The sequence below is a fragment of the Mauremys reevesii genome, linkage group 21 (genome assembly GCF_016161935.1).
Source record: "Mauremys reevesii isolate NIE-2019 linkage group 21, ASM1616193v1, whole genome shotgun sequence".
NCBI classification, from domain to species: domain Eukaryota; kingdom Metazoa; phylum Chordata; order Testudines; family Geoemydidae; genus Mauremys; species Mauremys reevesii.
The window spans coordinates 15,182,299-15,205,645 of record NC_052643.1 but is presented as its reverse complement, the minus strand read 5'-3'; the positions used below and the strand labels follow the sequence as shown (position 1 = coordinate 15,205,645).

At 39.8% G+C, this 23,347-nt stretch overlaps 2 protein-coding genes across 13 annotated transcripts in view; one reads left to right on the top strand and one right to left on the bottom strand.

Annotated features, from left to right (window-relative positions):
- Positions 1-3,673, bottom strand: part of MORN1 (MORN repeat containing 1) — a 317,167-nt gene extending 313,494 nt beyond the window's left edge. For 10 of the 11 annotated variants that reach the window (XR_005590384.1, XR_005590385.1, XR_005590381.1 and 7 more), the window contains exons 1-3: positions 3,437-3,673; positions 2,322-2,393; positions 260-358 (exon numbers count right to left, since the gene is read on the bottom strand). Coding sequence is in view for 3 of the 11 variants with exons in the window: in XM_039509147.1 (XP_039365081.1) it covers positions 260-358; positions 2,322-2,393; positions 3,437-3,494 (229 nt within the window). In the remaining 8 variants the exon portion in view is untranslated. Of the gene's footprint in view, positions 1-259; positions 359-2,135; positions 2,224-2,321; positions 2,394-3,436 lie in introns of those variants that run through there. The other variant, XM_039509150.1, reaches the window with a different exon arrangement.
- Positions 3,674-6,623: 2,950 nt separating this feature from the next.
- RER1 (retention in endoplasmic reticulum sorting receptor 1) lies at positions 6,624-20,269 on the top strand. 2 transcript variants are annotated; one of them, XM_039509215.1, is made up of 7 exons: positions 6,624-6,773; positions 13,643-13,728; positions 14,716-14,820; positions 17,687-17,786; positions 18,774-18,852; positions 18,965-19,100; positions 20,068-20,269. In XM_039509215.1, the coding sequence occupies exons 2-7, from the start codon at positions 13,648-13,650 to the stop codon at positions 20,155-20,157; spliced, it is 591 nt and encodes a 196-aa protein (XP_039365149.1). In that variant the 5' UTR covers positions 6,624-6,773; positions 13,643-13,647; the 3' UTR covers positions 20,158-20,269. The 2 variants fall into 2 exon arrangements, with proteins under 2 accessions (XP_039365149.1, XP_039365150.1); XM_039509216.1 differs by lacking the exon at positions 6,624-6,773 and adding an exon at positions 6,786-6,807.
- The last annotated feature ends 3,078 nt before the right edge of the window (positions 20,270-23,347 follow it).

Genomic DNA, 23,347 nt, shown 5'->3' with positions numbered 1-23,347 from the left:
TTTACACCATTACCCCTCGCCCACTATTAAATGCACTTTGCTTGGAGTTAACTAAAAGTCAACATAATCCAGTATAAAACTGCAAACACACGAAAACCCAAAAAATAGGATTTACAATGGAAACCCAGAAAAAACTCTTATTTAAAGCAAAGCAAGGTGGCAATTTACAATATAGATAGGTATCAAATGTACTTTTTTCTTGTAAAAAGATAAAATTTATATTAAAAGAATATGGTGTGTTCCAGGGAAAAGAACTAACCTGTAGATGCCCAGTATCGCAATCCATTTCCCATAATTTCTCCATCTACAAACTCGCCTTCATAATAACTCCCATCCTTAAATAACAGCTTACCATGACCTACGAAACAATATGTTAGTTCAAATGAGTGACAAAAAAAGACACTACATCTAATTGTTTGAGCAGTAAAGCGAGAATCAGGGCTTCTGAATTCCATCCTCAGCAATTTGTGTGACTCATTGTGCAGCCCTGGGCAAGTTACTGCCCCATTCTGTGACTTGATTTGCCTGTCTGCAGAAAGGAGATAAATCTACTTAGAATCATAAGGATAGATAAATCAAGGAGATAAATCTACTTATCTTACAGGGGCTTTGTGAGACTTATTTAATGCCTTTAAAGAATCTTAATCTATTTTAGGCATTCCTAACATTTATCAAAATAATGTTTAGGCACCTAGTCTCTTGATGAAAGGAAGTGCAGAAGTACAAAGTATTGTATGTGTAGGGTGAAAACCTGGACCCAGTGAAGTCAATGGGAGGTTTGCCATTGACTTCATTGGGGCCAGGATTTCATCTCTAGAGGTTGTACATTTTGGAAGACAAGGACATTGTTTTCATACCAGTCTGTAAGCACCTAATATAAGGTTGCAAATATACTAGATTCTCATTATTTGTACGAAGACAAAAGAAAGAAAGTTACTGTTTTTTTTGTTTTATTTGTAAACTATAAATAAAAGTTTTAGAGAACAGTCAAGTGACACTTGTTTCCAGAAGATGAGAGAACACTTAGTTGAGCTCTTGAACAACAATATTCTTAACTCCTTATTCCTCACATATTTCTAGCAGTTAAACACTGAATGATTACGTATGATGCACCCAATTCAGAAAGAAGTAGACTCTTTCAAGTGTGCTGGAACATGAGCAGGCACATATGACACACAGTGAGGAAGGAGCGAGGATAACACCCATTCCAAGGATATAATGGACTACACAAAGGAATCTATGAAGAGTAGGGTGAAGGGGCAGTTTCTCTGTTACTAATTTGTGGCCTTTGGCCAAAAGGCTCTGTTCACCTAAAAGGATTTATACCTTTCTATATTCTTTCCTCTTGTTACAATTCTGGCTAAGCAGAGCTCTTTGTGGTGGATGCTCCATGTAGAGCTTTTCCAGGGCTGACTCTGCCAGATTTATGACATCCAAGACCTGTGCATTTGTGGCCCAAGAGTCTATATTTTTACACTTAAGAACTAAAGACTGTGATGTCTTTGACTCCCCGACACATGTCATGCATATCTGGAAAGTCTTAATAGCTGAATTGATTAAATATGTATTTTATTTTCTATACCTTAGGGACCTTCTTATTTTTCCTTTTTTTAACCTCTTTGTAATGGACAAGAATCTTCAAAGTACTCAGATGAGTCATTAATCAGCCTCTAGGAGTAATAAAATAGATAGATGGAGTTCCCCCACCCCACTTTTCATCCCCTTGCCATATCAGTAAAGTGCCATTAAAGAGCTCGGTGAAGTTGTAAAAGATGGCCATATTCTTCTGGGTGTGACACAGGCCTCCCATCAAGGAATGGGGGCAGGATGAGATGTGTCATAGCACCAGTTCTAAAACAATATGAATCACAATTAAGCTCTGAAGGTAAAATGATTGGAAATCAAGATAACTAACTCGCAAATTTGGAAAAAATGGAAGCATTCATATTTAATTGAATGCATAGCTGTGTTCATCTGGTTGGGTTTCTGCCCTTTGTGTGTGTGACTGGTGAAGAGAATTTCTCTGAACTCCTGAAAACAAGACATTTCTTCCTGGAGGGCTGTTAGACATGAAGGTAACCACAACTGTACTTCACCCCAAAATGTCACTGTTACTTTTCCATTAGTTCCTGTACCTCTTTGCCATCCATGACACCAATTATCACTGTCGCTGCTTCAGTTGCTTAGCAGAGTCATACATAATCTTACGTTAGCTTCAGTGTATAAAAGTGTTTCTACAGAAATTTTACAAATTAAAAAAGTTAGATAAGTGAATTAAAATTTCCCTTCATTGTCAATGAACAAAAGCTATCTCCCCTTACCATGTTTTCTTCCTTGTTTCCATTCTCCTTCATATTGAAAAAAAGAATTAGGATAAACATACAGTCCATATCCTGAAAAACAAGACAAATATTAGGTAACAAGAAGAGATTTCTGGAACTATTTAGCTGAATAATAAAAAATCATACATGAATGCTGAAAGAACTGGTAATAGAAAAGTAATAGTTATTTTCTGTAGATATGTATACACATCTGCATAGACATTTTTTATCTTGAACTATTAAATAACATTTACACCAATATAAACATAGGAATTTGTTTACTATTTACATACACATCTTATAAACATGGACATCTAGATACTACACTGTTGAGCTCATTATAAATGCTTTAGAGTGTATCACCTAATCCATCTATGGAGGCAGTTAGGGGCAGGGGGTCCCAGGAGGGGGTGGTCAGGGGACGAGGAGCAGAGGGCGGTTGGATAGGGGGTGGGAGTCCCGGGGGGCTATCGGGGGCAGGGGTGTGAATAGGGGTCAGGGCAGTCAGGGGACAGGGAGCAGGAGGGTTGCATGGGGGCAGATATCCCAGGAGGGGGCGGTCAGGGGACAAGGAGGCGGGGGGGGCTGGATGGGTTGGGGGTCCTGAGGGGGACAGTCAGGGGGCTGGGAGGGGGCAGGGTCCAGGCTGTTTGGGGAGGCACAGCCTTCCCTAGCCGGCCCTCCATACAATTGTGCAACCCCGATGTGGCCCTCGGGCCAAAAAGTTTCCACACCCCTGGTCCAGACAGACAGACAGAGCCTCCTATCCACTCAGTGCTCCAACAGACAGACAGACAGACCCCCCAAGTGAGAGCCGCCCTCCTCCTCCTGCTCCCACACACACCCGCCCCTCCTCCCAGCCTGGTGCCCAGACAGACAGACCCCCACACACATACCCCTGGTGCCAGACACACACACACAGACCGACACCCCCCGGTGCCAGACACACACCCGCCCCTCCTCCCGGCCTGGTGCCCGGACAGACACGCGCGCGCGCACGCGCACACGCGCACACACACACACACACACACACACACACACACTCTCTCTCTCTCTCTCTCTCAGCCCCCCTCCTTCAGGGCGCGGACAGGCAGACCAACAGCCCGAGCCCTCACCTTCCCGCCGCTGAGCCTTCACCGCCCCTAAGTAACAACCAGGCCTGGGGGCCGCCATCTGCCCTGGGAGTAGCGACGCCAGACCTTGGCAACCGTATCCTGCCGTCCATTGGCTCCCTGGTAGCTAGGGGCGGGACTTCTCCCTCTCCCCCCCACGAAGAAGGGCGGGGCGGAGCTAGACCGCTGTACGCATGCGTCTCTCTCCCCCCGCTCAGCTCCCGGTTTCCAAGGTCTTCCCTGCTGCGTGGCGGCTAGTGACATGCTGGCCAGGCCTAGGGGGGAGCATTTTCACTGCCCATCTCCCCCCCGTGGATTTGGGGAAGCACATTGCCAGCTGAGGGGGCGAGTGCTGCAACCTGCCTAGGCTTAGAACTGTTACAGCTGCACCTGGAGGCCCCTGTCAGGATCCAGACCCCAAATAATGAAAAAAATGGTCCCGGCCCTCAAGAGTTCACAATTTGAGGACCAGATCCTGCAAGCTTGTGCACAGGTAGTACCTGTGCCAGGGGGAGGGTGTTTCTGACTTCACGGGGCCTCCATGTAGGCACAGGAATAAGTGGCAGGATCAGGGTTTAATGAAGTGCAGATACTGCAGTGATGAGGTCCACAGAAATACAAAGAAAGAGAACCACTATTATTTAATATTTACATTAGCAGTATTAACAATGCCAAACATTCAAAAATCATGAGTCAGAACGGAAAAAAAAATTATTTGCCTTCTGGTTTTGGAACCTTTAGGGATTAGATTTTAAAGGTTTTGTTTGTTTCTTGTTTTTCATCCAGCAAACAGGCTGGAAACTTACTTTTAAAAAAAAAATGCAAACTAAGATTGTCCTGTAGTCCAAGGAGGACCCTCAACAAATCAGAACTTAAGCAAAATACCAAATATCACAAGACATACGATAAAACTGCCTCTCCTGTGCTAATAGGACAATTTAAACCAGTGAGGTTTGACTTTTCTAATGTAAATTTTAATACTAGGATCTTCATATTCTGATTCCTGCATTCAGTTTCAAACTTGAAACATGGTTCATTTTGTTTTTTTTACAAGCTCTAAGTGAAAGCATAAGGCAAACCCTCACCCCCAATAGTGGCTGTTGTGGTTAGAAAAGGGAAATTTGAATCAGGGCTCCGCAAATCCATTTCTGGCTCTGCCATTGATTTATTATGTGGTCTTGGAGAAATTACTTTACCTTTCCCCATCTGTATAATTATGATTTATTCTTTGTAATACAGCATTAATACAGAGCCTCTAACAAGCCCCTCTGTGCTTGGGATACTGGATCTAATAATGCTTAGCTACTTCTCAGGTGTATTGTGAGGATATAAACCTTGTAAAATGTTTTGAGATTCTCTGAAGAAAAATGCTATACATGTTTAAAGATATAGTGATGAGTGTGATTTAACTGTCTGGACATAGAGTGGTGCAAACCATTATTACTGTTCCAATACATAATGGGAAATATTTTGGAAATTAAGGTTTATCAAAGAGCACTGGGTGAGGGATTTTATTATCTCTCTTATAATCCAAGTGTTTTTAAATATATTTATAAAGCTATGTATGTGAAGGGGAATTCTCAACCTAGGAAAGCCAAAATGGTAAGTATTGCACTAAAAGACAGTTAGGTGATCTTAAAAATACTTACTCAAATATAATTTAATGAATTTTATGCCACTTAACTTTTTATGAATATTTTTAAAAATATCTATGTGAAATCTTGTACTTTATTTCTGAGGTGAAACAAAAATATTGCTAGAATCCAGAGACTGCATCAACATACTACTACTTGGGTGACTTTTTTGGCGATGGGGTATTTGAGAGGATTCCTGAAACCTGGAAGAATCCACGTAGTCACAAAGTGACCAACATTTTGCATTCAGAATCCTTCAAAACCAGTCAGGAAGAAAAGTTTTATTCAATCTTTTTAGGTGTCATTAATATCAGAGCTATAAAGCCAATGAAAGAATGGTAATTATTTCTGAAGAAAAGTAATTTTGATATATTCTTGTCTAATAAATATTTATATAGCTATCCAAGGTGTTGGAACAGATCACTCTAGTTTTCCTTTAAAAGGGCAAATTTATCGTTGTTTTATTTCAAGATCAGAAATGTATAATACACAGTAGTGCAATATTTCAGTTCAAGAGGCAGATTCAAATAGACATTTTCATAAGGTCACAGTAAAACTTCATAGCATAGTGCTACTCCAAGAAGTGATGATATAAAATTTTTCATTTTCTTACTCAGGAGTTCTGGTCACTGCAGATTGAGTCAGATCTACTCACTTGAGTGACAATAGTGAGTAATTTTTTCTCCTGTTAGCCTTGCAAAGATAAAGCAGCTATGAGAGAGGAAACTGAATTCTATTCAGGCTACTGCCTTACCCACACTATTAACCGGGCCCTGCCACTAAAACCTGATTCACGCAGGTGGACTCTTGCACTGCACAGAGCCAGCTGCAGGATCTGGGTCTAAACTGCAACAGTAGTTCCAAATGTTTCCTCTGTTACAAATGTGAGGGGGAAATTTTGTCCCACAGAATGTTTATTACTGGTAATAATGCATACAAAGAAATAATTCCTGTTGGATCCCTTGTTGAGTTTGCTGATCTTACAGTTAGGAAAAAAAAAACCCATCTTTTTATATTTGTAAACTGAGCAAATGTGATCTCAAATTGAGAGGTGACAAATAGGGAAACCGTGCAAATGCCATATTTCAAGTCATATTACAACTGCACTTTTAGGTAGCAAAACGGTATAGTTTGGAAGAATGGAATGGGGAAATAACTTGGTGCCTATATTTACTTTACCCAGAATCTCAGATGAATGAAGAGCATGTCTCAGATCACAAAGCGGATAGCATAGCACGTAGGATTTAATCACCTTTTTTTATCCTGAACGTTGCTCGTTTGCTGGATGTTCCCAGGGAACAGGGGCTGGGACTGACCCCTCCAGACTCAACCCACTTCTTGCTAATTCCCTCTCATCCTTGTTCAGTGCCTCCTCCCAGCCAGACACCCCTCCCACTAATACTAGGGCCTTCAAGCCTAACCCCAGAGCCCAGTGCTGAGCCCTCAGCACTAGAGACTGTAACCCCAGTGCCTCTGCAATCCCACCTCCCAGTACCAGCCCCCACCTCAATCCCTGCACGAACTACCAGCCTCCAATAGCAACTCCCCTGGGGCCCTCGCCAGCAGGCAACGCTTCCGCAGTGAGCCGCGCCCCCTTGCCCCGGAAGCGGAAGCAGTTGGCGTTGACCCCCTCCGCCATATTGGATGCTGTGGTGGAGGGTGGGGGGGAAGGCGGAAGGAGACACCTGGCAGCGGCACCGGCACCCGTGAGTAGTGGATTCCCCCTCCCCCGGGACAGAGGTGGGAGCGGGGCCCCGTGCCGGGCAGCGGCTGGATGCGGCCTGGGGCCCCGACAGCGGCCGCGGTGCCGGGGGTGGTGAGGTGTCCCCCGGGGCGGGGATTCTCGCACAGGGCGCTGGGACAGCCGGGAGGGGGCGCGTCAGGCGAGGTGGCGCGGGGCTGGGATCGGCCCTCGGGGTGTGACTGGAAAGGAGCACGCAGCTCCCTCCGGGCGGGAGGGGTTACTCTGTGCGTGGGGGTGGGGGTAGGCGAGGCGCTGCTTGCCCCGGGCGGGGGAGTCTCGGGGTCTTCGCCCTGTGCGCCCCCCTAGAGCCGGGTCGGTGATTCTTCTCCCGCTGCCCACAGGGGCCGGTTCTAGTCACAGTTCGGGGGCTCCTTCTCCTTGGCCTCTGCTTCACATGAGCATTCGCGTTGTTTACTTATTATCTTTACGGACTCCCCCCTCTCTCCTGCGTTGCCTCCTTTAATTAGTGTCAAGATGTAACTAACGAACCCCCGGTGGAGGTTTGTTTATTTCATGACAGTGAGGCTGCAGAGGTATCCTACAGCTGCTGCTTTTATTTGGCTGGGAATGTATTTGTGACGGGCCAGGTGCATGAGGTAGAAGGGTAGGAACCACATCTGCTGTAAAAGGAAAACTTGCACTTTGTGGGAAGCAGAAGTAAGCTGCAATGCTTTAAAAAACTTGGGACCAACTGGGCTGCCTTGTTCCTTTGGCTGCCCACTGGCCCGTCTAACAGAACGTCTTAGGCTATTGCTCATGAAAGTATGTTCTTCTACAAGCACAGGGAACTGCATCCTTCTCTTCAGTTCTCCTTATTTGCTTGTTTTGTCGTTAAAGTCAGAAAAATTCCTTAATGTTCAAAGAGTTCTGGCCTGTTTACACCGTGCATGCTATTGGAATAGATGAATGGAACACTTTCATTACACACAAAATAAAATAAACAAGGAAGAGACCCTGCTTTTTCAGAATTCAGGGATGGATAGTGCTTGCCTAGTAAACCAGAAAACGTAACTTCTTATAGCTCATGAGTGTGTAAGATTAATATATTTTTCAGGCAGAACAGTAATTTTGTAGAGCTATATTTCATGTTGGTAGCACTCTGTTTAAAACTCTGAACTCTATTAAGTTCATTAGGCTAGTTTCAGTCTGCTCCCTGGCTACTGATTTATTTACAGTGCTGGATTTTGATAACCTCTCACTGTAAGTAAGAGAGGAATTTTATGCTCTGTTATAATGGTGTGTTATCAAAATTAAGCCTTATTTCCAGTTCTCAGATATGAGATCAGAATTAGGTCTGTAATTGTGAATCCTTTTCAAAGCAAATTTCACAAGACACACTTCTTGTGATACTTAGTCCTGTTGGAATTCCGCACCACTGTGCATATGCAAAATTTATGTCCCCTGCAGACTTCTTTGCTTCCTAGCAGAAAAATGACTTCCTGACGGTGAAGCAAAGGGAAGCCACAAGAGCAGTCATGCCGTCTTCCCCAGCAGTATATTTCAGGTGCCCAGGGTAGCTGGCAGAGAGGTAAAGCACTGTGGGCTGGGGGACGGGACTGGAGAAGACCCAGCTCATGGCTCCTACCCTGCGCCAGGCTCAGCTGCTAGTCTTGGCGGGTTGGGGAGGATGGGACTTCCCTTGCATGGCATCTGGGGCCAGGTCAGACCAACCCCCAGATTCCCTCCTCCCCCCCAGCCGCAGGAAACTCTGCAAACTCCCCCACTTTCTGCACCCATCGCTCCTGAGCTGCAGGGGGAGGGATCCCTGTACAGAGAGCTGCTCCCCTATCTGCCCAACCCCGATACATCCAGACCCTCCCACTGAGCCTCACCCCCCCACACTCAGAACCCCCTTGATGAGCCCCACTCCCCCGGACCACCCAGATCCCCACCCCACCAAGCACCAACCAGCTGCACGTGGATCCCCACTCTCCCAGCATTTGGACCCCCCACACCCAGACTCACCTGCTGAGCTCTGTTCTTCCTCCTCTTCCTCCCCCCCCCCGCCGCTGAGCCCCAAGCACCTTCACCTGGACCCCCATGCCGAGTCCCATTATCATTGCACACAGAACATCCCAACAATCCCCTGTGCATCCAGATTCCGTCCCCCTGCACCAAGATTGCCCCACACAGAACCCTCTCAACCCACACGTGGATCCCCCCACACTAAGCTTCTCCACACTTGCATCCTGCCTTGCTGAGCCTGCCTGTCCACCTGGTGCACCTGGCACGGAGGGGCAGGGCCCTGGGGAGTTTCTGGGGCAGGCCCAGTCCTTGCGCTGTCAGGGTTGGGTGCAGCCTCACTGCTGAATCTGTGTCCCAGTGGGGAGCTGCACAGTGATCTCCCACCTCTGTGCTGTCAGTGGCCTGTGCTCCCCAATGCCATCTTGGAGCCTCCACATTTATTTGACAAATAAAATGTGCAGAATTTTAAAATATTGTGTGTAGAAACTGTAGTTTTAACCACTAAAGTTCTGTAACTTTTGAAATATCGCTGCTTGTATCTTTATTAAACATTGTAACACATATAAGGAATATTATGTTACATATTTCAAACCTATGCCGTTTAAAATGCATTGAGAGAGGTTCATAACAACATGAATCAGGAAAATATACTTATTTGGTTTTAAAACTATTCATGTGCTAAAAAAGCTTCAGTGACACTATAGACATTCTCATTATCCCTGGAAGAATAATTTTTTTTAATCAGATGTTCATCCTAGCACTTTTCTTTTTGTAAATTGAATAATAATCACCACTTAATCAGATGTGAAGTTTTTTACTACCCATATTGCAGAAATCCCCAATCCTGCAAGAACTAGATGTCTTTAACTTCATGCATAAGTGGTCCCATTGATTTCAACGGAACTACTAGGTCCCATTGATTTCAACGGAACTACTAGGCCATGTCTACACTTACAAGCTTATTGTGGCACAGGTGTACCAATACAGCTATGCCACTGTAAGAGCACTCGTGTAGCTGTGTTATGCCAACAGGAGAGAGCTCTCCTGTGAACATAATAAAACCAGCTCAAGGAATAGCAATAGCTATGTTGGTGTGAGAGCATCTCCCGTGGACATAGCACTGTGCACACGAGTGCTTATGCTGACAAAATTTATGTTGCTCAAGGGGGTGTTTTTTCACACACCTGAGCGATAAAAGTTTTGCTGACATCAGGGTGGATTTGATTTAAATCAAATATATTTAAATCATGATTTAAATCACTAGTCAGGAAGACTCGATTTAATCATGGATTTCTACATAAAAGTGCATTCTTGTTGGTAGTTATAACTTTAATACATATTCTTCACAACTCAGAGATGTAGGTTTCATTTTTAGAAGTACACACTATAAATTTAAGTGATTTATGTAGAAAAAAATTCAGATTAGTTTTACAGCTATATCAGAAAATAGATGTTTGGTTATTTCATTTACCAAAGATATTTGGAACAGCTATTTATAAAGTCATTGGGAGGTGAACTATCTCTAATTCAACAGGTTAATCATTTAATATTTGGAGGATTTTCTTGCTATGTTGTATTAGGAAGAGAACATCACCAGACAGACATATACATTGTTTTATTTAACTAAAACAACATTATTTTGTATTCTGGATTTTTTTCTTCAACAGCAAACATAATATTTTAACAAAACAAGCATATGAATTTTTTAATTTAGTTAAACATTCAAGTTTTTTAAAATCAGGTTTGTTTTTTTTTAAATTGTTTTTAATTAAAATAGTTAAATGATATATTTAAAAAAAAATTAAATTGACTACGTCAGCCAGGTCAACATGAGAAACTTAAAATGTTGGCTTCTGCAGCTAACTCAGTCATCTTCACCTTCATTCTCCTGTTTCTTCATAACCTGGAAAAGAAAAACAAGCTTTCCTGCTTTTTTGGGTCCCAAAAGATTTCTCATTTTGGAATGAATTGGTCTAAAGTAGGGGTCAGCAGCCTTTGACACGCGGCCAGGCCAGTTTGTTTACTTGTCGCGTCGGCAGGTTCGGCCGATTGCAGCTCCCATTGTCCACGGTTCGCTGTCCCAGGCCAACTGGGGTTGTGGGAAGCAGCGTGGGTGAGGGATGTGCTGGCCGCAGCTTCCCACCGCCCCCATTAGCTTGGTACGGCGAACCGCGGCCAGTGGGAGCCGCGATCAGCCGAACCTGCCGATGCAGCAGGTAAACAACCTGGCCCGGCCCGCCAGGGTACTTACCCTGGCTAGCCGTGTGCCAGAGGTTGCTGACCCCTGGTCTAAAGGAAGAATATTTTTCATACACTGGCAGAAGAAGCTACTGCTGTTAAAAGTGAGATTATCTCTTCAACAGTCTCTTAATCCAAGTGCTTAAGTGACTTCCACCAGTTCGCTGGTGTGACTGTTTTTAAAACATCATCAGCAAACATATATTTCTTGAATGGTTCTTATTCCAAAACTGGGTCTCCTTTATGGCCTGCTACCATTATAGGTTTTGCTTTCTAGTGAGAGAATATGACTGGTATGGTAGATCTCAAATCAATGAAGGCTGCACTCAGGAAGACCTCAAGACTTCTGGAATATGCTGTTCAAACAGTTTCACTTTTGTTTCTACTGCCTGTCCCTCCCTTCTCATGTTTATCTCCAGACTTCTCCTTGTCCAGATCTATTCCACCTCCAACAATCTTCTATTCATTGAACTTTTTGAAACTTTGCACTTTTAGAGAGAGGTAAGGGATTGACTCTGTGTACACAGATTTGCAGATGGACAATAGGGTTGAGGTCTATTATTTCTCACCTCTATATATTTATTTATTTTAAAACATTTTTGCTGGAGAGACAGATCCACAGCTTGAGAACTGAAAAACTAAGCATCTCCGATGGTATCTTCTAGACTGAGCACTGAGTTCCCATTGGGTAGATAGAAAGATTAACCTAAATAATCTATACAGAAACCTGTGGAACCCCATAAAATTGGGTCCCTAATCCATGAACTGTTGGAACTCATTTACAAAACTTTTCTTAACAATTACATGAATATATTGTCTTATACTATAGAATTAGAATTTATAATCCCTATTCCCTGATGAGATACATTATAGCTCAAAGATATCTTAATTAAAACTATCTTTAGATAGTTTTTTCCCTCAAAAAGCATTTTATCAAAAAAATCATTATTATCCATCCTGGCTGACAGAAATGTTAGTGTTGACATGGCCCTAGTGTGTGTAACTGTGTGCAGGATTGGGGTTTTAGATTCTATTGCAGATCTGATTTTCCAAGTCCCCATTGATGATTGAGTAGAAGCACATAATGAGAACATTAAAGATACTCAATAGTGGTATCATTGACAGAAAGGAAACATTTCCATCGTTGTAGCCATTCTGGTTCTGCTTTTGATTTAGTAGGTTTGAAAAAGTTTCAAAACTAATAATAAGGTAGTAGTAATAGAGGAAGTTATGAATAATAGCACTCAGTTTCTATAATGGTATTTCCTCTTCCCACCCTGTGGAGTTAACTGAAGAGAAAAATTTATTTCCTCTCTTTGGCCCTGGATATTAAAAGGACACTTCTGTATTGTCAAATTTTAGGAGACTTTCTTTGGTATACCTAGGATCGAGGTGGGGCTGAAGTTCTGGATTGTCACTATCAATCCTCTTTCTTCTGATATTGTACAGGGACTCCTTCCCATTACTGATTATTGTTCCCATGTAAAAGAGGGATAATACATAGCTTTCAGATTTTTACCATGCACCCAAAGAGAAATTTAGAGTTATAACATTTCATAAATCTCCAGATTGTCATTAGGACCAAGAGCTTCCTTCCATCTATTTGTCACTATAATGCAGCATTTAATACAATTTACTGGTAATCTTCCTTGGTTTACTAATACTTCACCCATCAATTTAAGATCTTCAGGTGAAAAACACTCTCTAAATGTTAATTACTATAGAGCTGAAATTACTCCCATTATCCCATAGAGCAACATAGTCCTGCCCAGAGATCGGAATCCAGGAAGTAGTGTGAGGTATTACCTTTGGTGATGTGGCACATCTGCTGCTCAGATTCCATATGATTTTGTTTGTGTCTTAAAGCAAACTGCAGACCTTGTTTGTTTTTTGAGTGGAGGAGAATCCTAAATCAAAAGTATTGCATTTATTAATATTGTTTTTCACCTGAGTTCTGGATCCTGTCTTTTACCATGTGAGAGGGAGTAAGGCAATATGAGATGTTCATTTTGGCAAAGATATGACAAACAACATCAAATGCTTCAAACGGTGCAGGAAAATGTTTCAGTTTAGGTGCTTATGATGCCAGCTCTTGGATGGAACCCAAAGTACAGAAGCCAGAATTGAATTTATCTAAATATGTAGTCACTAATTTTGGAAGGAGGGGTGTCTTAAATAGGTTTCTTAAATTTTGGTTTTGCAGTTTACCTTTAAAGACTAAAGGTTGGGGGCGGGGGGGAGGGTAGTATCCCAATACATCATCTCCAGATTAATGTTTCCAGATTATTACTTTGATTTCTGGTATATCAAGGTAAGAATATCACTTAGATCTCTTGCCTACGTTACTGTTTGTAATTTTTCCTAAAAATGTCTTGGATCCTTTCCTTCTCTTTGTAAAATATATTTAACCCTTTCCTTCCTTGATACTTCCCCTGAAATAGAATGGATGAATGTCCTGCCTTTAAAAATGTTTCACAGAAGATACCTTTTTGTTTCAAACAAGATATCAGATAAGCAAGATACGAAATCACACACCTGAATGCTGATGCATGTAAAGTGTCTTAAAGTTTCACAATATTAAGTTCTCATTTTTAATATGTTTTCTGTATAAATGTCTTGTTTTCACAGCAACAATGTCCGAAGGGGACAGTATTGGAGAGTCTGTTCATGGCAAACCTTCTGTGGTGTATAGATTTTTCACAAGACTTGGACAGGTTGGTTTTATATCACTGGATTTATACAATTTCTTTTTTTTTTTAAACTCATGGCCTTTAGTTTTGCAGTAAAAGGAATAATTAAGTTACTGAGTACTTCAAACTCATTTTAAGGAAAATGCTTTTTAGAAATGGATGGTCTCATAACCATGATGACAAATACATAATTTAATGTCTCTATCACTATTTGAATGTTTAACAGTATGTATGAATATTTATTACTGCATTAATGCCCTCAGCATGCTAGTTGCTCTCAGATGAGTAGACAGAAAGCTTCATGTAACCATAATTAATTCGAGCAATTACTGTTTGCTATTAAAAGCTAAAACTTTACGTATTACTAAACTATGAGTACTTATGTAGATTAGACCAATTTTTAAAAGTGACATGATTTTTGGATGCACAAATTTTTGGATGAACACCTTAAAGAAGCCTGATTTTTTTTTCCCCTTTTATTGGTGGTTTTCAGCACTTTCTGAACATTTGCTCCCCTTAAGATGTTCAAAGTTAGACACACACATTTGCTAATGGTTTTTAAAACACTTAGAACATAAGCTTTCCAATAGCCATAAAAAATCTTTTTTGTCCTCTGGGTAACTCGGGCTCAAAATCTGATTTTGTAAACAGAAGATTTAAACATAACATTAATGGAAACTTATTTATGAAACTGAAAAAAAAATCAGTTTCTCTAGTTACAACTTTAAACTGGCAGCCAGTTATACCAGTGCTTAAGAACCAGAAATTGAGTGACTAGAAATGAAAGTGAAATTTATTAGCAAAGTGTGACCTAACTGAGTAAAATGTAAGCAAGTAACCAGTCTAAATAGTGCCAAGTAAACCTGAGTCTTAAAAAAATGTTTTTAATCTTTTAAACTATGATATTTAACCAAAAAATGTCCCTTAAAACTTGTGGTCTTTCTGACACTCATTTAGATTACTCTATAATAAACCATATTTGTGTATAAAACATTTTACATTTCATTCTAGATCTACCAATCCTGGTTAGATAAATCTACTCCATATACAGCAGTACGATGGGTTGTAACTCTGGGTCTGAGTTTTATCTACATGATTAGAGTTTATCTACTACAGGTAGGAAAACTAAATGTATTGCATTTGTTATGTTGTTTAGAATAACATTGTAACTTAAAAAGGAATACTTTTTTATTAGATTGAATAATCTATTTCACTAAAACACTTGCTAAGAAATATTGAATCATATGGGTCAAAGTGAGAATATTTTAAGTTTACATGCATAGACGTGTAATGAAATAATAACTTCAAGATGGAAACAAGTTTGGTAGAATAAGCAGATTCGTAAACCAGCTACTTTCAGTGTCATAGTCAAGTACATATGCATGTCTTTTTTTGGCTACTCATCTTTTCCCCAGGAAAAGCTTTGGTATGCTTTGTGTGAACTGAAAGTGCTTTGTTTTTTTCCTCCAATTAATAGCAATAGTAATTTGAGCTGCTACATCATATTAATAAACTTTAGGCTGAAACACAGTCTTGAAAGGGATGGTTAAGGTTGGCTGTTTTGTTTTGTAGCAGGAGAAGGTGGGAAGCGCCACTGTTATGTTCTAATGAAACTGCATAATAAACTTCTTAAAACTCTCATTCATGTTTTAGCTTCCTATTTAAATCTTTGCATCTCATTCAAGTGCCAACATTCCTCTCCTAGTACCGAACCTATGAAGAATTTCTGCATTATCACTGGCAAGCAGCAGACTGTATCTCCACTAACCTGTTTTCTCTATTTTATGCCAATGCAAAATTCAGTTAAGCACTTTAGAACCAGTATTCCCAAAGCTGCCCTAAGCAAGAGTGCAATTCCTTTTTCGTTGCTCGGTGATATTCAAAGAGTAACATATTTCTGATAACTTCAGCAGTGTCCCTGTTTGAGTGCTTGACCTTCTAAAGATTAAAACTTCTAAGCCTGAAAACAATTTCAAAAGTAATTGCAGGAGGCTGTGAAATTGAGTAACAGCATCATAACTGCTGGAGCACTTGAACTTTTATGTGAATTTTCTTTGGGTACTTTTCTAGTCCTGGTTTTCATATATAAAATTTGGCTGCTATTAGCTATATAGCCCATACACATTAGTATTCCTCTCCTAGGGCGCAATCTGGGAAATATTTGAAATGGAATGTCCTAAGTTTTGTAGGAATTGGAGGCACTAAGTATCTCATAGGAGATGACCTCTATGTGAGTTGAGGGCACTGGTGCAGATCAACAGGAGCTGATAGTGCTCAGCACTCTGCAAAATTATATACCATGTAAACTTAGAATCATTCAAAGGCTAATAAGTTCAAGTGCCTATCTAATGAATACAATACAATTTATTCTGGTATTGCTGCCTTTGGAAAATTGGGAAGACAATGAATCAAGAGTTGTGGCAATGTTATCTGTATGTTAGAGCTTTATAATTTATTATTTTTTTCCTCAGAGGAGGACAGATTATTCAGCTGTAACTTCAGTTGAAAGAAATTATGCTCTGATATCCATGCATTGTGATGTAATCCTTAAATGTCTTTAACATTTGTGTTAAACATTTGTGTGTATGCAGCGTAGTTGTAACCATGTCAGTTCCAGGATATTAGAGACGAAGGTGGGTGAGGTACACCTCTACCCCTCTACAACGTGGTCGTGAGGAGCCAAAAATCCCTACTGCGTTATATGTGAAACGCCGTTATATTGGGGTAGCGGTGGCAGGGCTGCAGCAGAGATTTAAAGAGCCCGTGACTCCAGCCACAGGGAGCCCCAGGCCCTTTAATTTGCCGGCGGAGCCCCACTGCCTCAGCCCGGGGTAGCGGCAGCAGGGCTCCAGCGGTGATTTAAAGGGCCCTGGACTTCCCGTAGCAGCCAGAGCCCTGGACCCTTTAAAGCGCTGCCCGAGCCCTGCTGTCGCAGCCCCGGGGTAGCAGCAGCAGGGCTCCAGCGATGACTTAAAGGGCCCTGGGCTCCCCGCAGCAACCGCAGCCTTGGCTCCTTTAAAGCACTGCCGGAACCTCCCTGCTACCATGCTATATGCGAACCCGTGTTATATTGGGCCGCATTATAGCGGGGTAGAGGTGTACTATCTTTTATCGGACCAGTTTCTGTTGGTGAGAGAGACAAGCTTTGGAGCCACATAGAATTCTTCTTCAGCTCTGTATGGCTCGAAAGCTTGTCTCTCTCACCAACAGAAGTTGGGCTGATATTACCTCACCCACCTTGCCTCTCTAATGTGTTGTCATACAAACTGACAACTATTTCTAGAAATAACTGTATGTGCTGTCAGAGACTTGTTAGACTGTTGTTCCCAGTATAGTTTATTTGCTGCGAGTAACTGTGTTACTAACACACTTTGCATGAACGCTAAAATAGAAATCTAGGACAATTATATTTGACTTTATAACAACAAGATTTAAGGGACTTTATTTTACTTATTTTCTTATCAAATTTTTCTGGAAATGGTCTGTTGCAAATTGCCCTCTCCAGTTTAAGCTGCTGGAACAGATCTCTGCTATATTGTAACTTCCTTAAGTCCTTATTTTAATGATGTATTTCTCAATATTCCTCTCTTTAGACAAAATGCATTATGCCTGCATCTTATAAAAAATTAGATTTTCCTTAAAGGGACACAGTTGGGTTAAAAATAATTATTTTTAAAGTGGCAGATATCCTTTTCCATTACTAAACACCATAGATTCTTAAACCTGCAAGGACTACAAAAGTATTATCATTCTTGTGGTTGTGTACTTTTTGTGCTTCTCTGAACTTGGACAAAGAAACTGAATGTTGTGTTTTGCTTACTAGTTTAAGTCTCACTACACCCTACATCCTAAGCATCTTCTTGCAATTAAATAACATCATAAAATCTTTACTGTTGTTTCGCTTTATAAAAACTTAATTTGAAGCTGTTTTCTATGAATTTTTCAGTCTGACTTTTTTTTTTTGGTTTTTGTTCTTTCCTAGGGTTGGTACATCGTGACGTATGCCTTGGGAATCTACCACCTAAATCTCTTCATAGCTTTCTTGTCGCCAAAGGTAGATCCCTCTCTAATGGAAGACTCAGGTATAGTGGATATTACTCTCATTACTATAATTTTGAACATAAACTGTTTTCCAAATCACATAACCAGTTTCCTCTATCTTCACGTGAACCTTTTTTTGAGGTTCGAACGGAGGCACATAAGACCTGTCTACACAGGCAAAACTGAGCTGAATTCAACTGAAAACACACACAGTTCTTAACATCTGTGTAAATACATCATTATTTTATACTGGTTGTGGTAGGCTACCACATGACCCGCTCTCTAAAAGATATTAACATCTGTGTAGACACAGTTTAAGGAGGGGGTGGAGTTTTGTAATCAAGTAAGATTAGTTAAATTGAAAAATCACATCTCCTTTGACTCATTTAGATGTAAGTAAAAAGTTATTGCCTTAAAATCCCAAAGCCAGTACGTCAAATGAGAATAGAATCCAAAAGTCCTGCACTTCAACTACGTGACCAAAACCACAGCATATACATTGAATGTTATATGAATACATTGTAATTGGGAATTAAACAGATTTTTCTCCTATAGGTTATTCCTTGATATTGCTTATAAGTGGTGGAATATGTAGATGTGTTAACATGTCTGTTCCCAACCAAATGCACATTGGGGCTTTAATGTAGCCTCAGATTTTACCTTTCAGTCTGTTTATGGTATCTGTTTTCAGATATTTTAAAATTACTTCTTCAGAGTGAAAAATATTTTTGAAGGCTGGAACTAGGTTAGATATTTCATAATGGTCTGGACTTTTCTGGAGATCTGGGTTCAAATGTGGTATCACTCTCAAAACAAATATTGTTTGATCAAGCATTAGTAACTTATCCTTCCGTGATCAATTTTACACAAATAGGAAACTTGAACTCTTGCAAGGAGCTATTCTATTCTGGCTTTGTATATAATAGTGACAGTAGGAAAGAACAGAATATTTACTAGACTGATTGATTAAGGGATGATTTACCTTAAAAGATTGATTTTTTTAATTTGTTTTTGCTTTTTTTATCCAGATGATGGTCCTTCATTACCCACAAAACAAAATGAGGAATTTCGACCCTTCATTAGAAGGCTGCCAGAGTTTAAATTCTGGTGAGTGGATACATGTGCCCATTCTCTTAAAAATAAAAAGCATTTACATGAATGTGTTAAATCAGTCACTTCCAGTGTGTGGAAGGGATTAATTATGTAATTTATTTTTAAGGCATTCTGCTACTAAAGGCATCCTTGTTGCAATGGTATGTACATTCTTTGAGGCGTTCAACGTTCCGGTATTCTGGCCAATCCTTGTGATGTACTTCATTATGCTATTCTGTATCACTATGAAGAGACAAATCAAGGTAATGTGCTGAGATTGGATTGAATCTTCTTGAAGATGATAAAATGTCACTGCTTAAGAGTGTCTTTCCATGTTGTCAGCCAAATGATCACCATGGATGTTTATCTGTGTATATACAGTATGGCCAATATTTTTAAACTTAAATACCTAAGTGTAGGCACTCCTCAGCACAAACTGTAATTGGAAATATAAATGCTCAATACTCCTGAAAATCAAATCCATTTAGAAACCTAGATATCAAATTGTTAGTCCCCTTATGTTCATTCTTCAAAGGATTCAGATTTATCAGAATAATATCTTCTGAAGTAGTAAATTTGGTGTTTATAATGGATAATATGCACCGTTCATCCATGGCATTTCTGCAGCATAATGCCCAAAGCAGACTATTGGGATCAAATTGGTGATGGGTGTTGTGAAAAACTTGGCATTTTAAAAAAGACAAACACAGCAAAGTATTCAGGTTGGCTTTGATACATTTTCTATAGCTTGTTGGCTTTTAAATGGAAATTTAAAAATAAAGATTTTGAAAATGTCTCATTCTGAATTTTGAAGTAGTATATTTTGATTCATGATTGTAAAGTGAGGACTAAGGGATTTACATTAATACATTTATGCTGTTTAATCCTTTAATGATTAACCATCTTGACCATTCTATACTGTGTATCTTTTTTTGTAAAGTTCAAGGGTCAAACTCTCAAACAACCCCATTTAAAGTGTTCAGCGTCATATATACCAATAAATAATACAGAAAAAAGTGCCATTTAAATCCTTTGTGTAGCTTGTGACTGAAAATGACATCTTATGTTGTTGAAGTTAAACATTGTAGATCTTATCATTGTAAATTAGTGATTATACTGAAGAGCTTTGTGTATTGTGACTTAAACTGCATATTATGGTGTTTTGATAGAAATATTAGATCTGTCAAACAGTTCTGTTCAGCAACTAAACTGATGTCTTTTTGTTTACAGCATATGGTAAAGTACAGGTATATACCGTTCACACATGGCAAGAGGAAATACAAAGGGAAGGAAGACATGGGAAAGACCTTCGCTAGCTAGAAGTTGAATTGAGCCTGTTGACTGACTCTACATATAACTACAAGAACGGTTTTGAGCCATTGTAACAATGCCTTTTTTCTTCATATAAAGTAATTAAGAGGGTGGTGACAAAGCAGTTGAATTTTCATTTTAAGAGGCTGTTTCTATTTTTTGTCTGAAATATCAGTTTCTTGAAGAAACTGGCATTCTAACCAAATTGCATTGGGTTAATTTATCTTTGATAAGTTGGAGAGTCTTCGGTATCCCATTGATTTGGGATCATGTGTTGCTTTCAAGGTCCACTGCAATCATTGGGGAGGCTAATGGCTACAATTAGGTTTTTTTACAGTGTTCCTGCCCAGTTTGACCCTGAAATGCTGTGCACATATGTGGAGAAAAATAGTAAGTTGGCACACGTGATGCTGTTGTCTGCTTCATAACTGTGTGCTAAGTTCATACACGGGTCTGATAGGCCTTAATATATGCAGAATTTCAGCCAACAAGGTACATGCATGGTATCACTGGAGTGTAACCAAGTTAGTAAAGAGTAGATAGGGTTTTTTACAAAGAAATCCTAAATTCTGTTTTTTGCAGAAAGGAAATAACAATTACTATAGCTCATAAGGAAACTCATTTGTGTTAGGTTCTTATGCCAGTTTCGCCATTGCATCTCATGGCAGATGCTGAAATTGGGCTCATTCATAATGACTCAAAACTTTGTTCTTAAACTATCATGATTTCTTTTGAGGGCCTGGAATTATAAATATATATATTTTAATTGTTATTAGTTGGAGAATATTTTGACTTGTTTCTATGATACTTAAGGTTTTTTTTGATTAACTTAAGTTTGCTTCATGCAGCCCCTTAAGAACACACCCAAACTGGCCATAGCAGACAAACGTTGTGGATTTTAACAGCTTTTCATTTTCTATGAAAAATATAGAAATAAATGACCTGCATGTAAACTTTTTGATGTGATACAGCTACAAACAATTTTATTAAGTGACTTTTTAATTCCAAACTTTATTAAAAGACAGTTGTCCCCCTTTCTTGTTTTAGTCATCTTTACATGAAATATATTGGGCTAATAATATTTATAGATCTGACATTTTAAATGGTGTCAACGCTTACATTTTCCTCTTTTTATTCAAGTAACACATTTACTTAGTTCGTAAGAGTTTATTCAGTTGAATTATATTTCAGGTGCTAGGATGAGACGAGTCCTTTGAATGCACTACGTAGTGTAGCGGCAGCTTCAATAGATTCTTGCTATGAAACGCGTACAAAGGAACCCTTGTTGTTTGCTTGTGCAGAATGAAAAAGCCAATAGGAAACCCTGTACACCATTAATTAGATTCAGCCTGCTGTAATCTTGAAAAATGTCATAGGTTCTTTAACTAGCATTGTGGAAAACAGTGTGGTTTTTTTTTATAAAGTAAACTTGTTCAATCTAAAGTTTCATGCAAACGTGATTGAAAAATATATATATTTTTATATATAAGGGCTTACGGTTATAAACATATAACCGTAAGCCCTTATCAAATGCCAATCATGAACACTGTTGCTGCCAAGAAAAACTAAAAGCCCTGAGTTTAAGAAACTGCCTTACAATTTGCTGTCAGTTTTTATAGTTTCACTTATGACTGTGCCTGCAAATCAGGGAGATATGTAAAAATAGTAATTATCTTTGTATTCATTTACCTAGAGAATTATTGGAGGCACAAAATAAGTGGCTGGTTGACTCCCTTTCAACATCAAACCTTAAAGAGACTTATCTATTAAAATTGTAAAAAAGGAACATACTTGTAATTGCAGTTTTGAAATATAGTTCCTTTGCTCAGCTGCTGTTTTTCTGTCAGTGGCAGCTCATGATCAATACCTTCTTCTTTACTGTTGTAGGTAGGAGTGGCTTGCCCCCTATGCAGTGAGATTTTAACAATGTTCAAATAATAATTAGTATCCCATGCCCAGGCACGAACAAGTCTAGAACATGGTTTCTCTTAAAAATAACAAAAACACACCACCTATGCAGTGGTTGAGTGAACTGTTCTAAACTGTTTAAGCAGGCATCTTCTTAAACCACTTCTAAATGTTTTCTTAGTGTTAAGCTATATGCCTTCATCAATTATGGCCGAAGAAACCTAGATCTTGACAGATTCAATAATAACTTTCTAGTGCAGATTGCAACTGCCTTCTTTCTTGGCAGCATTATCCAAGTTCTACCATCAGTAATAGCTTGCTACATGTTTCTATGTGTAATTAAATGTGTTGACAATGATCTCTAAAGCTGCATATACCTTGAGTTCTGGCTCAGGCCACCTTTCTCCCTTTGCTGTATTGACAGTTAAGTTCAGGTGGGGTTTTCCTAGGAAGCCTTTGATATGAAAGGTGGGAGGGTAGGGACAGGGTATTTCACGTCTCTCACTTATCCAGCAGAGTTAAGTGTCCTGTTCTTCTGCATATAGCAGTACCTATCTCTTCTTTCAGGCTTTCTGTGTATGTGAGGGGAAGGAACCTAACTGTGTGGGAGTTTGTAGGGAGAGGTTGTCCACAACTCTTGCTATATGTTGCCTATATGGCCAGGACCTCTGCAGTATAATTATTTGAACAGAAGTGCTCTTAACTTAGTATGGATTCAAGATCTAATAAGGTATTTTCCAAGGCTTTTTTTAACCTTTAGAAGCTTCAGTGAAAAGCTTATTTTTAAGTAGTTTGTTATGCATGTCAAAGACTTGATGAATTCTGGATTTTTTCCCTCAGAGAGCATGTGAATAGCAATCTGCGTTGTACCTTTAGCTATCATGCAAGAGCAGAAAGATGAACCACGTTTGATTGTTTTTCCTCCCAGACACTTTGCTTTTTGGATAATTGAATCACTAATAATTTCTCGGAAAAAAATCTTAAGCAGTGATACTTTTGTAAACATCCCTCTTCATTTGCGCTGTAAAATGTGTAATCAGCAAAGTTGATAGTGCCTATTGCCAAAAGGTTCTGGGTAGGAGTGTGATGTTTACTAATCTTGTATTTTGGGCAATGGAAGATACCACTGCAGTCTGTATATATAATGAATTAATATAAATTCTTGATTATTACAGGAAGTGTCCATTACTGAACTTGTTCCCACAACTGTACATTCAGTGAGCGATTTTAAAACTTAGTGTATACAAAAGCATTCTGTATGCTGTGTAAAACAATCTAATTGAAATTGCTA

What these genes read in the sequence shown, in the direction of transcription:
- RER1 (XM_039509215.1), top strand. Translation starts at nt 13,648, where the DNA reads ATGTCCGAAGGGGACAGTATTGGAGAGTCTGTTCATGGCAAACCTTCT. An exon ending in TTTTCACAAGACTTGGACAG is followed by an intron (nt 13,729 to 14,715) that starts GTTGGTTTTATA and finishes ATTTCATTCTAG; the next exon opens with ATCTACCAATCCTGGTTAGA. An exon ending in TTAGAGTTTATCTACTACAG is followed by an intron (nt 14,821 to 17,686) that starts GTAGGAAAACTA and finishes GTTCTTTCCTAG; the next exon opens with GGTTGGTACATCGTGACGTA.